Below are 12,299 nucleotides of genomic sequence, written 5' to 3' on the forward strand. Positions count from 1 at the left end.
CGAGACCAGACTGAGCTAAAACCTCCAGAAAGCCCTCAACACCGACGGATCATTCTGCCCTTACTGCACCACGCTATTTGACGATACCGACCAAGACTGACAACGCTGCCAGGAAGCTGATATAGCAGCAGTGGATTTATCGGCGTAGTTACTTCAGTTTAAAAATAAAAGTAAACCGTCAGACAACAACAACAAAGGCCTTTACCCTGTAAATTGTAATTCTGACAAAATACCAGCTATCTGAAAATGCGGGCACAGAGCCTTTCATAATCCCAGCAACAAAGTAAATGGCACATTAACAGCTACACATACTCCTCTAACCTTACAGCACCTAAACTAAAAGGGAACAGAAAATACACAAAGCAGAGAAAGAGCGAAGAGCAATCTTCTTGAAGTAACTTTTTAATTTTGAAGGTATGGACCACTGATGACAAACGTTTATTTTCTAATCTTAAACTATTTTATGGTTTGGAACCCTATTATGTTAATTGACTCAGGACATTTTTATATTAACTATTAATCTTTGAGACTGAACATTATCAAACATTTTCCAGGTATATAATAAACCAGTCTACTATCAAAAGAGAATTATCTTCAAATAAGTTCAACAGGGTAATTAAGCAGAAGACGTCTGCACCTAAAACTGTATCTGTACAGTCCATTTTTCCAACCGAGCTCTCAAAGACTTTCTCTTAAGAGTGGCCGTAAGCTTTCTCATCCCTAAGCAACTCAAAACTAAGGCACTCTAAATCCAGTAATTACAATTGTTTAAGAATATCCCTTTAGCTACATTCATGTCTTCAAAAGTTTCTCCCAGAAGAAGAAAATGTTATGTTTAAGAACATAAAATAGAAGTATCAAGATTCTACTAACTTTCTTTGTTTAATATTCATCAGTTCTGTCTTGATAAGCAAAATAAACAAGCTTTTCCGAGCATATTTAAATTGATTTAATTACAAGTGCTTGGTCTTGACAAGAGTTTGAGGTGTCAAATAAATTGAACAAGGTAATTCAATCAAACATGCTATATTTAAGTCTAGTAAGCACAAAGCCCGTAAGTACCTTTAATGTTCTCACAGATATTTCTGCTATTTATAAATTACGTCCTTTACTGCTTGCATACTTTTTTCCCCTCTCTGAAAACAAACCTTAAAACTTCAGTTCATACTATGCTTTTCTTTGGCAAACACAGAAACAACACAACTGTTGCCCACGTTGCTACTAATAACTAGCTTTCTCTTCTCCTCTTTATTTATTTATTTCTTAACTGCTGACAGTCATCCTTCGTCATTTCCCAGCCCTGCACAGGGGTACACCCCACAGCCGCGGGACAGGCAGTGTCACAGGTAGCCAGTTTGCAAAGGTAACGAGCTCAGCCCTCACCTACAGGGTTTATCTCCCTCCCAGGTGGTGGATCTGAATCAGGCGACCAGGCATCACACGACAGCCCAAAGGCATCATTTCATATAAAAAGAAGCCTGCTGCACCTAAGTGAGCTCTCCTAGGATAGTAAAGTGAGACAAGCTCCTAGGAAAGGGGGAAGAGAGAAGCAACTCAGGCAGTGCTATCTCATGTGAAGAGGGCACTGGAAAATGAAGCAGGGCCAAAGGAGACTGTAGCACCCAGCTGTTACCTCAAGTCAGCCTGCTCCTTCCTGAAATAGTGAACGCTTCAAAACCACCAGCTATGAGATGTAAACTACAGAAGACTGAGCCTAGAGGAAGCTACAATGGATGAAGCAAAATCCCACCACAGGGGGTAAGAAATAAATATACCTGTATTAGACTCCTTGCTCCAGCACCTTCAACCCCTGTAGAAGATACTGACTGCACTTGAAGCTCTATCTCGACTACAGAAATGTATGTTAGACTATACCCAAACCAGAAGCTTTACCAGTACGATACTGGTTACCTACCAGTATTCTAACTACCAGTTAGAAATGTGAAAGGGAGGGGGAAATACTCTTTTTCCCTAGTTAAATACAGCTAGGGTAACAAGCCTCGTAAGCGCAAATGCAACTCATGCTGGCAAAAGGAACCCCTTTGTGTAGGGGTTTTACCACTAAACTAGGCTGGTATTGCTGTGCCATAAAGTCCTTGTGGTATAGTCTAATCCTTAGATTGAATTACCTACCTGCCTCTAATTAGCACCTCCTAAAATATAGGGTGAACCAAAGCAATCATGTTTTAGAATGGCCTAAAGTAAACTAAGTCATGATTTAGACTGAATCAGTGCAGCTAAAGCTAAATTGCTTAGAACAACTGCTCTGATTTGATCTGAGTTCCTATTAATTTATCAACTTAAATTAGCTATTCCTAAACATAGCCTAAATAAGGACGGGTTCCTTTTCTTTCATATGAGGCTTCAAGGATGCTAACATGCCCTACTGTATCACCCTTCTAGCCTGGCTCTCCTGATAATGACGCTCCTGCTGTCTTGCCACTGTGTGTGTTTACATATATATATATATATATATATATATATAAAATAAAGTAATTTATTTATAGGTAAATTCTAATTCAAATGTTTTAGAGTCTCAAATCTTTTTTCTCCTACTTACACTTGGTATATTGGCAATGAGTAGAAGGATATATTTTTTTTTTTAGCTTTGTGCTACTTTAAGTAAGTATGCATAGGTTATTGTCCAGATGCTGTGGAATTAACAACTCCTTTTAGTTAAACTTATTTCCATGATAATGTTATACTTAAAGTTACACTGCTACAGTAAATATTATGAATTCAAAACTAGAAGTGTTTTATGCCTTCTAACTAGATTCCTCACCCAACAAAAAGAAATTCTGAATTCAGACAGGAGTTAGGACTGTTAGGGGTAAATTCAATTTCCATCATCTCTTTCATATGCAACTCTGGCATCCACATCACTTAGTGGCCAGCAGATCCTCGTTAGATCTAATGCAACAGATAGGCAGCTTCCTAAATGTTGGCTTTAGGGTTATTTTTAGCTAGATGCATAGAAATCTGATGGACGGGGCTGGACTCTCATAAAACTTTCCCCACGGGGAGCAGTATTTTTTATGTCACAATGCAGCAGAGATCAATGTGGCTGCTAAGTTAATCCTGTCCACCAGTGGCTGCACGTTTCTTTCCGATTGGCTTGTCCCCAGATCTCGGTACTACCATAAATACTAACCCATCAGATAGGGAAACTGAGGCAGCAAAGCCCGTATGTCAGACCAGACATCTGACAGTGTTGGCAAAGGTGAAACTACACTTCAGGCTGATAGTCAACTCATTATTTTATTACACCAGACTGTCCTGACAAGTGTTTTCTTTGGATCATGAGGTATGATGAAAGAACTCCTTATTTTCTGTAGTTAAGAGGACCTTAATCAAAGTAATTACTGAAACTGATCTGATTGGGAAGTAATCTATTTAGAAAAAGTTAAGACTGCCAACTGGGAAGCTACTATCCAGCCGCTGAAACTGATTGCTTTAAATGCGGATGATTTCACACTTAATTTTTCAAGTGCTATTGAAAATGTCTTCACCTGTGAATGCAAAAATATTTATTTTTCTAAAACACTAAATAATGGCCATCTAGGCAACTCAACATGTAAACAACATGTTATGCTGGCTTTCAAGTATCTCTGCGTATGTGAGTTTCTCCTCCAAGCAATCAGAAGAGAGACGCTGCACCACAACTCACCCCGCACTTCAGCAAATGAGCCCGTGTTTAACGCACTCTACAGGGCCCGACACCATCAGGATCCCCGCCGGAGACAGCTCCTCTTTTTAAACAAGCTTGTAAGGGGCTTACTGATCCCTTCCAGGATCAGAGCAGCGTGATTCAATTTAAATAGTCTGCCCCTTAAAAATTGTAATCCATTATGAATTTGATTAATCAACTATGCACTTACGGTGCATATTTGCATTTTTTGAAGACTTAAATGGGATGTATAAACATCAAATGAACTTTTCGTATACAACAGATGAAAAACAATCTCCCATTTAAAATTTACAAGAGATTGGTGCCAACGCTTTAGTGGTAATATAAGCTGCCAGCAAATGAAAGAATTCCATTCAGACTTAGTCCTCTACTTCCTGGGCTAGTAAGAACCATCATACCTGATCTATTCACAGTAATGCATCAGAAAGGCACCTGTCTGAGAGGAATGCTCTTGAGACAGTACGGAACGAGGATGCAGGCACACGGGAGTGTGGTGGGGGGTGACAACAGACCTTGAAATCTGCGATAATCCTAATAGTCCTATGCTGACATTATCGAAGTCCAAAAACCATGATCCACAGCAACTGGTTCCCCTGGGGAGACCAGGCTGAAAACACATGGATAGGGAAGAACTTGCGCAGGGTTTGAACGGGGGAAAGCCGCACATCCATAAAGTGGAAAAGGCAATTTCAGAGTTATACAATCACACTGGCTTCCGCTGTGATCTTGAAATTATCATGATGATGTTCTGGAACTTCCAGTTACTCCTTCAAAAGGACAAGAAGTCTCAAGCTCCTGTCAGAGTACACATAAGTCTAGAAATGCACATTAATTTTAAATTTCTGCCAAATTCCAGTCCTACTTGACGCATCCTGCTTTTACAGACTTGCAGAATGGTTGAGGTTGGAAGGGAACTCCGGAGGTCATCTTCTCCAGCCCCCCCTGCTCGAGCTTTTCTTGCAAGCTCTTGCCAAAATAGTTCAGTTTGACTTTCAGTATCAGTTCTTAGAAAAATGTGCAAGTACTCCAAGTTATTACTCCACTTACACCTACGAAAAAGTTTCTTCTGTGGGAATGAAATATTTGTGTAGAAAACTGTCACAAGAGAAAAACGTGATTCTTAAAGTCTTCTGCAAACACTATTTTTGTTGGTGTCAACCTCAGCAGCATTACAAGTGATCAAAGAAAATAAAAACCAATACAGTATGGAAAAACTTTGTAAGATGAAGACTAAGCTTCCTTTTGAATTCAGTAGACTTTTCTTTTTTTTAACTGCTTAATGCTATTCAGCCTGCAATAGTGTCACGTCAGTGTGCTGGGAAATCAACACGGTAGAAGGAAGTTATCCACACTTGCAGTGGAAGTCTGAAGATGGAAAATTACCTTTAAATTATGAAAATGCATGTACAGTTCCAGCATATGTGGAATGTTTACATCTTTAGAAAAATGATCTAACTGTACCATTAAATCTCTGGGACAGACTGACACGAGAATTTTTTCTGTAATGAAAGAACTTTCTTAGATGAAACAGGAATGTCAGCTTTAGTGCATATTCCACTGACTGGAATGGGATCAAGTCTTAACTAAGTTCCACACAATGTTTTCAGGGGAAAAGTGGAGAATGTTTTATGGAATTTAAGTCGGGATTTGGCTTGCATCCTAGAACATATATCTTGTTATGAAAACTGCCGAAACACTTTTAAGTGGGCAAGCCACAAGTGTCCTTGGAGCTACCTAGTCAACTGGAAGTCACACAGGCAAAACCTCCTAAAGTAGAAAAGCTTGAAATCAGAAGGGGGGGGGGGGGGGAGGGAGGGGCAAATAATCTTGGAAGCATATCTGTTATACAGAACTGTTCGCTTGTGCCTACAGCGCGAAGTAGTTACAACTTGTTTTCTGCTATTGTCACAGATCCAATACGTTACTCCAGCTAAATCATAATCTCTTCCTGCCTCAGTTCATCCATGTGTAAACCTGGTTCGCTAACTCTTACCTTAATGTGTCATGGGGCTTAATTAATAACACTTAGGTCTTTTAAGCCCTCTACAAACATTAACTGCTTCTTGTAACAACTCTCTGAGGTATTATTATCCCCGTTTTACTGATGGAAGAAATGGCAAAAGAGGTTGTGACTTGCCCAAGGCAACAGAGTAATAGTTATACCTAGAGATCCTCTTCATGGACTACTGTATTGTAACAGTGGAAACTTATCAAGAAAGGCAAAGTCAATAACTACAATCTCGAAATTACTTTTAAAAGCGCACCATGAGCAACTGGAAGACTATGAAAAACCCCTACCAGAAACAATAGGCTTGGGATCAGAACAAGTACTACAATCATCGCGGAGGAAGAAATATCTTAGGCATATCCTGGCTAGAGCTCACCAAAACAGTCACAAAGAAACAGTAAGACCTGTCCTCTCCTGTGCTCCTAAGTACCATAAAATTGAGCAACAGGCTTGTACAGTACTCTTTAGTAACACAGAAGCAAGCAGATAATCAATGTGGTATGCAACATGCTAATATCTTACACCGCGTTCCCGATATGGACGGGGAATGCCAATAACGGGTTGGGATGGCGGGGGTCCCGCACGCCACTGCCCGGTGCCTCACGGCCGCCCTCCCCCCCCCGCTGCTGCCGCCACAAGTGACAGCGGACAAAGTTGGTGTCATTCCCCCCTGCCCAGCCGCGCCGACATCCTTCGCGGCAGCCTCTCGCCGCCCGGGATCCCTGCCCGGGCAGCCTGCGGCGTGGCGCCGGTGCCCGGCATCCACCGGGGAGGCAGCGGGGCGGCAGACCCCCCCCGACCCCCCGCCCCGAAGCCGGTGACAGTCACGTCCAGCGCTGCTCCCCGGCGCGGCGACAACAGCAGCCAGCAACAGGCGCGTCCTGCGCTCGCCCCGCGGGAGCCAGCGGCGGGCATGGCCCGCCCGTGTGCGGCAGGGGCTGGGATGCCGCCCGCCGAGCTACGCCCCCTGAGCCGGCCCGGCCCGGGACGCGCCCCCGCCGCACGGCGCAGCCCTCGCGGCGCCCACCGCCTCCCGGGGCGCGGGACGGGACGGGGGGCGGCGGCGGGCGGAGGAGACTCACCGCAGGCCTCGGCCTAGAGGGGGAGGCGGGGGGTGTCAGCGCGGGGGTGACAGCCGCGCCGCCCGCTCCGCTGGGGGCAGGGGGCCGGCCCGGGAGGGCTGCGCCCCCCGCTCCAGCGCGGCCGGGGCTGGCTGGCCTCCGCGGCCGGCGAGGGGAGGTGAGCGGGAGGGACGGGGTGTCTCCGCAAGGCAAGAGGGGCGCGGAGCCCGGCGGGCGGGCGGGGACGCGGGGGCGCAGGGGCCCGCCGCGGGGCAGGGCCTGAGGGGAGGCTCCCACCGGTCACTCCGGAGCGGCCACCCCGCGCCTTCCCACCTGATCCCGGGCTGGGACCCCGCGCTGGCGGAGCCGCCGCGTCAGTTACCTGCGGGTGCGGGGTGCCGGGGAGGCGGGCCCCCGGTGTCCGGGTCCCCGGCGGCCGGCCAGGCCGGGCCAGGCCGGGCCGGGCGGGCGCCGCTGTGTTTACACCGCCGCCGGGGGCTCCGCGCTCCGCAGCCGCTCAGCAGCCAGTCGCCATTTCCCGCCTACCGACCTGCTACACCGCACGGAGGGACCCGGATGGGAGAGGGGCCGCCGCGCAGGCGCAGCCCGGCCGGGGGAGGGGGGCCCGGGGACGGCGGCGCCGGGGCAGGCCGGGAAGGAGGGAAGCCGGGGCCTGGCGCGGGGAGCGGCGCCCCGAGGCGGCGAGCCCGGCGGAGAGCGGCGGCGGCGCAGAGCGGGTGCGGGAAAGGGGGGGAGCCCGGCTGCCCCTTCCCTCGTGCCGGGAGCCGCCGCCAGGGGCGGGGGGCTGCGCCTGAGGCGCCGGAGCCGAGGGTGCCTCCGGCGGAGGAGGCAGCGGCCGCCTCGCTTTCTTGGCGCCGGGCCGAGCCTACCGCCGGCCCGCCGCGCCCTGAGGTGAGGCGGGGGGGGGAGCTGTGAGGAGACGTGCGGGGCGCGAGCGGTGCGGGGTCCCGCCGCGCTCTGAGGTGAGGCACCGTGAGGCGAGCGGGTGGGGGAGGAGCCGCCGCCGGCGGCCCCGATCGAGGAGCGCTCGCTGCCCGGCCGGGTGGCGGCGGCCCCCGGGGCCCCGCCGGCAGCGGCGCGGGGGTGAGCGGGCGCCCGCCCGCCGTCCGGCTCCGTTCTTCCCCCTCCGGAGGAGGCGGGCGCGCCGGGGAAGACCTCGCCCGCCGGGGCCGGGCGCAGCTCGGCGAAGCCGCTGCCGCTGGGAGGGAGCGTCTCCCGGCGGAGGGCGGGCGGGGCGGGAGTAGCGCTTTTCTGCGCTCCCCGGGGAGGGTTCGCCGCGGCCGCCGCTGCAGCCGGCGGGGCCCCCGGGCGGCGGTAGGGCTCGGCCCCGTTGCTGCGCCTCGGGGGTGCTCCGGCGGGGGAGGCCGCCCCCGGTCCCCGCCGCTCCGGCCGCCCACTCCCCTGCCCGGCGGTTCTCCTGCCCCTCTGGCAGCCTCAGAGCGTCCCCCCGGCTGTCCGGTCTGGCCTTTTACAGGAGGGAGCGCCATGGCGGCCGGCCCGGTGCCCGCTCGCCGGCCCTGCCCGCTGGGTTTCGGATTGCTCGGCTTGGGTAGCCTTGCCTTCTGCTCCAGAGCGTAGGGCAGCGCTAGTTTTGTGATTTGAGCTGCTGTTTTAAGACGCCTGTGGAGTATAGTGTGAAGTTTTATTTCCACTTTCTCTTTTTTGTTTTGTTTTTTTTTTTTTTAGGCAGTCTCTTTTGGTGTGAAATGTTGAGGATGCTGCATGCTGTAGTGTTTGAATGACTTAATGAAGCAGCTTGACCATCTCGCGCAGTAAAGCCTAAGAGCACGTAGCAAGGTTAGATTTGTAATTTGCATCCTACTGAACTTGTATATCTATTTATTTTTCCCCTTGGTGATCACTTTTATTCACCGATCTTTTTAAACGGAAGTCTTCAGTTGGCAGGTTAATGTGTTACGTTAGGATAACTTCCCAAGGAATTGCCGAAAATGGAATGTTTTTACAAAAATGGCTTGTATCCACATTCTCTAATTTAGCAGTAGCCAGAAACCCACACAGGTATTGTGTGTTTTCTCTTTCTAGTACCTGTTGACTCCCTTCTTAGCTTTTAAACCTGGATCATATTATAAAAGTCCCAGCTCTCTAGTCACTTAAAATATTTATTAGCTTGTTAAACCGAACCACATCTGCTGCTGTGAAGCCGAGATTTGTTTTAGAATTCTATCACAGGACTCCCATATTCTTTAGCAGAAGACATTATAAAGCTAATTTTGCCATAATTTCTTAAGGAAAGTGGTCGTGAAAAGACAGTCCTCATTCAGAACAGGGAGCCGTATTACTTTAGAACATTAAAGTATTTCTAAACACACTCATTAACCATAGTACTTGAATATTTTTCGTATGATCAGCAGTGAAAAGGGATAGCTTGGACATGTTAAAACTTAATTAAGATTGTTTGTCAGTCCATTAAGAGGAACTCGTATGGCAGGATAACTTCGTGATGTCTCATAGTGCAAGCCCAAAAGGACATTCACTGATATGCAGAAAGTGGGAGTTTTGAAAAATGGTAGGTGGAAATACTTTTTCAAACCATGTAATTAGAATGAAACTAGCTGCCAGCGGAAATCATTCAGCAAGATTCAAAGCAAGCAGATATTTATATGAATACCAAAATGGTCTAGTGCCTTTGTAATGAAAGCCAAAAAACATTTAGAAGAGAGATTAAAGCATATGACTCAGGGTTCAAACTAATCTTTATGGGAGTGAGAATTGTACGTTTCTGTGTTACAGAATATTAAAATGTGTCTTCCACAGTGGTTTTGTGGTGTCCTCGAGTCACCTGATCCTGAGCTGTGTCAGGGTATTGGAGCAGCAGCATTGTGAACTTTGCCGCATGTCAGGTGGGAATATGTGAAATCATATTGCTAATTGACATTGCTGTGAAGGCAAAAGTTCAAAGGTCCACCTGCTGTAACCTGTTCCCCACATTATAACGTATACCATGAAAAGAGCATTAGCTCTGTGTGTAAAATGTAAAACCGCTAAATAATGCCATGTCTGCCTGTGTACACATGAAGCATTAGAAGCTTTGAACGTGTATTCCGTTCAAAGAAGAGGCTCCTGTATTGGCAGCCGTGGGTTTTCCCCCTGACAGTGGATTTCAGGCACTCTGTCAGACTGAGATTTTCGAGGTGCCTGTTTTCTTCACTTTACAGAGAAACTGAAGCAAAAAATGTATAGTTGCCAGAATATTACACATTCTTGAAATGTTGTACTCTGAATGTTCATTAGAAAGGCCGTTCTTCGTATTTTATGATTTCTTCGCAATTTTTTTTCTTTCTAAGTCTTGCCTATCCATTAGCTTTGTATTTATATGCTCATTTAAAATGACAGGCTTTGGAGTGACTTCCCTGTTTGTTGTAGAGATTAAGTATTGTGAGTCCACCGGTTTCTCTTGGTAAGCTGTTTCAGATATCTGCAGTTAGGGTTTTTTTGTATTTCATTTCAGGTTTGAGTTTAACTTCCTGCTATTGCATCTTACGCCTCTCAGCAAGATTCAAAAGTCATGCACTGCTGGAGTTCCTCTTTCATGTGTCAGGACCCACGTGTAGGGATCAGATCATCCCCCAGAATTCTGTTTCATAAGCGCTAAAATCCTAAGCGTTGCCCTGCGGGCTTTGCTTTTTTGGGGGAAAGAGTTTAATTCCCTGGCTAATTTTTGGGGGAGGGTCTTCCTTTAACTTCCCTCTAATATTTCAGCATCCTTCTTGCAGATACCAGTTGGTACTCTGAGCGCAGCAGTTCGGTCTAGTTTATTTTGCCAAAGTGAAAACAACTGTGACATGACTGAGAGACAGTTGTATAAGCAAAACTATTCGTGTTTGGGTTTATTTCCAGTAATTGTTGTTTCTTTTGCTTATCTGAAGGGAATAAGTTTTCTTTAATAGGTAAACAGACCGATGCACTTGACTGAAATGAGAAGCGGCTAGCAGGCTGTGCTTGCTCCGTCGTGCCTAGACGTCTGTGATCCAATCTGTCTGTCCAGGAACAGCTATAGACTTGCTGTTCTCGCTGCTGACACTTCAGCTGACAGGAACCAGAATTCATATGGTACCGTATCCCCCTACAGAAACAAAGGCGAGCGCAAAGTTAAATGAACCTTTATGTGTGTTTGATCTAGCACAGTGCATCACTGAAGCTTGCCATAAAACAATCCTCTAGGGACAGAAATACACATCCACAAGTAGTCAAGCCCAGTCTTAGGAAGTTAAACTGTAGGGTATCCGTGCTGGCAATCCCGTTGTGGCTACATGGGAAGAGTTTGATATGGGCTGAGGAACTGAGGAATTAGAGTATTGTGGTTTCTATATTGGCAGGAAGTTCTTGCATAAATATCATAACCCTGTTTCTGGTTGGCTTGCAAATTCCACTGCATTCTAGTAAATAGGTATATATGCCCCCGGTTTTTTGTTTGTTTTCTGTTTTATTTAGACCAGTGCTGTATTGGAGAAATACAGTCATCTGGGTCCTAGAGTCAGCTAGAAAGCTCTAGCTAATGCAGAACACGGAGCTGTTTCTCCACAGTGGTACAAAGCCCGCAATCTCACATTTTCTAGTGTATTGCAGCAAGAGTTTTGATCCTACTGAATATTCTGGTCTTTCTCCTCAAAAAAGGGTCCCATGTTACTTAAAGTTTAACTTAAAGTTAACATACTTGGCTCCTGGATTACCTGAAGTTCTGTATGTATCCTGGAGTAAGGATTGCAATTGACAGCTAGATTTATGGCGTGCTGAAATTCTCCGTAATACCGATAAAACAGAAAGTTGTCAGATACAGAATTTCCTCAGAGGCTGGTGTTGAACAGTAAAATGGATTCTGCTAAGAACTTAGGACCTCAAAAACCTTGCTTCAAGTAAAATAGCATGTTTCGATCCAGCTTTTCTCCAATATGCAAACAAAATAGTGGTATTAAATATATTTATAGAGAACAAAACCTTTTATACACTCCATTACATGTATTTCTTTGCCTTGGGAACATGTAAGAACATTCTGACAGCTGTTAATCGGTGCTGTTGATTGACTGTTTTGGGGATATGCAGCTAATGTTGATAAAGCTCACTGTGTTTTGAGCAAGCGTAATAAGGGACTGTTTGTACTAACAATGTTATTGTTGCTACCTGAGAAACACCGTTTTAGGGTAATAAAATGTCATGAGTACAAATAAGATTTGGGCTTCTCTTGCGGCATACGGAAGCTGAAGAAATCACTTTTTTTTGATGCTTTGTTGTGGTATGTGCGAGTACGTAATTTCTTGAGTTGCTGTAAGATATTTGGGAAAGAGTGAACTCGTGGAGGGGAGTTCTCCACATACCACAAGTACACACCACACGTAGATCTGTTCAGGCAAATCCAGGAGAGCTCGAAGTGAGCGGTAAAGGGCTGTGTGTGCAGAAAAGTGCCCGGTTAGTGGATGTATCGTGAAGTGACAGATAAGAGACCCGACTCCTCTTCCTCTTTTGGTATTGGTTTGGCCTCTGGCAGGTCATGTATTGAGCTGGG

The 12,299-nt window shown here is 46.8% G+C and overlaps 2 protein-coding genes across 2 annotated transcripts in view; both read right to left on the reverse strand.

The window, feature by feature from the left end:
- Positions 1–7,280, reverse strand: part of CTDSPL2 (CTD small phosphatase like 2) — a 48,061-nt gene extending 40,781 nt beyond the window's left edge. The window contains exon 1 of the mRNA XM_063347050.1: positions 7,140–7,280. The gene's annotated coding sequence lies outside the window, so the exon portion shown is untranslated. The remainder of the gene's footprint in view (positions 1–7,139) is intronic.
- Positions 7,281–7,286: 6 nt separating this feature from the next.
- On the reverse strand, positions 7,287–8,454 carry LOC134521024 (basic proline-rich protein-like). The gene has a single exon (XM_063347053.1). It carries the CDS (start codon positions 8,263–8,265, stop codon positions 7,300–7,302), a length of 966 nt encoding a protein of 321 aa, XP_063203123.1. The 5' UTR covers positions 8,266–8,454; the 3' UTR covers positions 7,287–7,299.
- Between the last annotated feature and the right edge of the window lie 3,845 nt (positions 8,455–12,299).

Source organism: Chroicocephalus ridibundus, chromosome 9, assembly GCF_963924245.1.
Source record: "Chroicocephalus ridibundus chromosome 9, bChrRid1.1, whole genome shotgun sequence".
NCBI classification, from domain to species: Eukaryota; Metazoa; Chordata; class Aves; order Charadriiformes; family Laridae; genus Chroicocephalus; species Chroicocephalus ridibundus.

Bases quoted from the DNA above. Each gene is read 5' to 3' on its own strand.
- LOC134521024 (XM_063347053.1), bottom strand. From the start codon at position 8,265: ATGGCGCTCCCTCCTGTAAAAGGCCAGACCGGACAGCCGGGGGGACGC.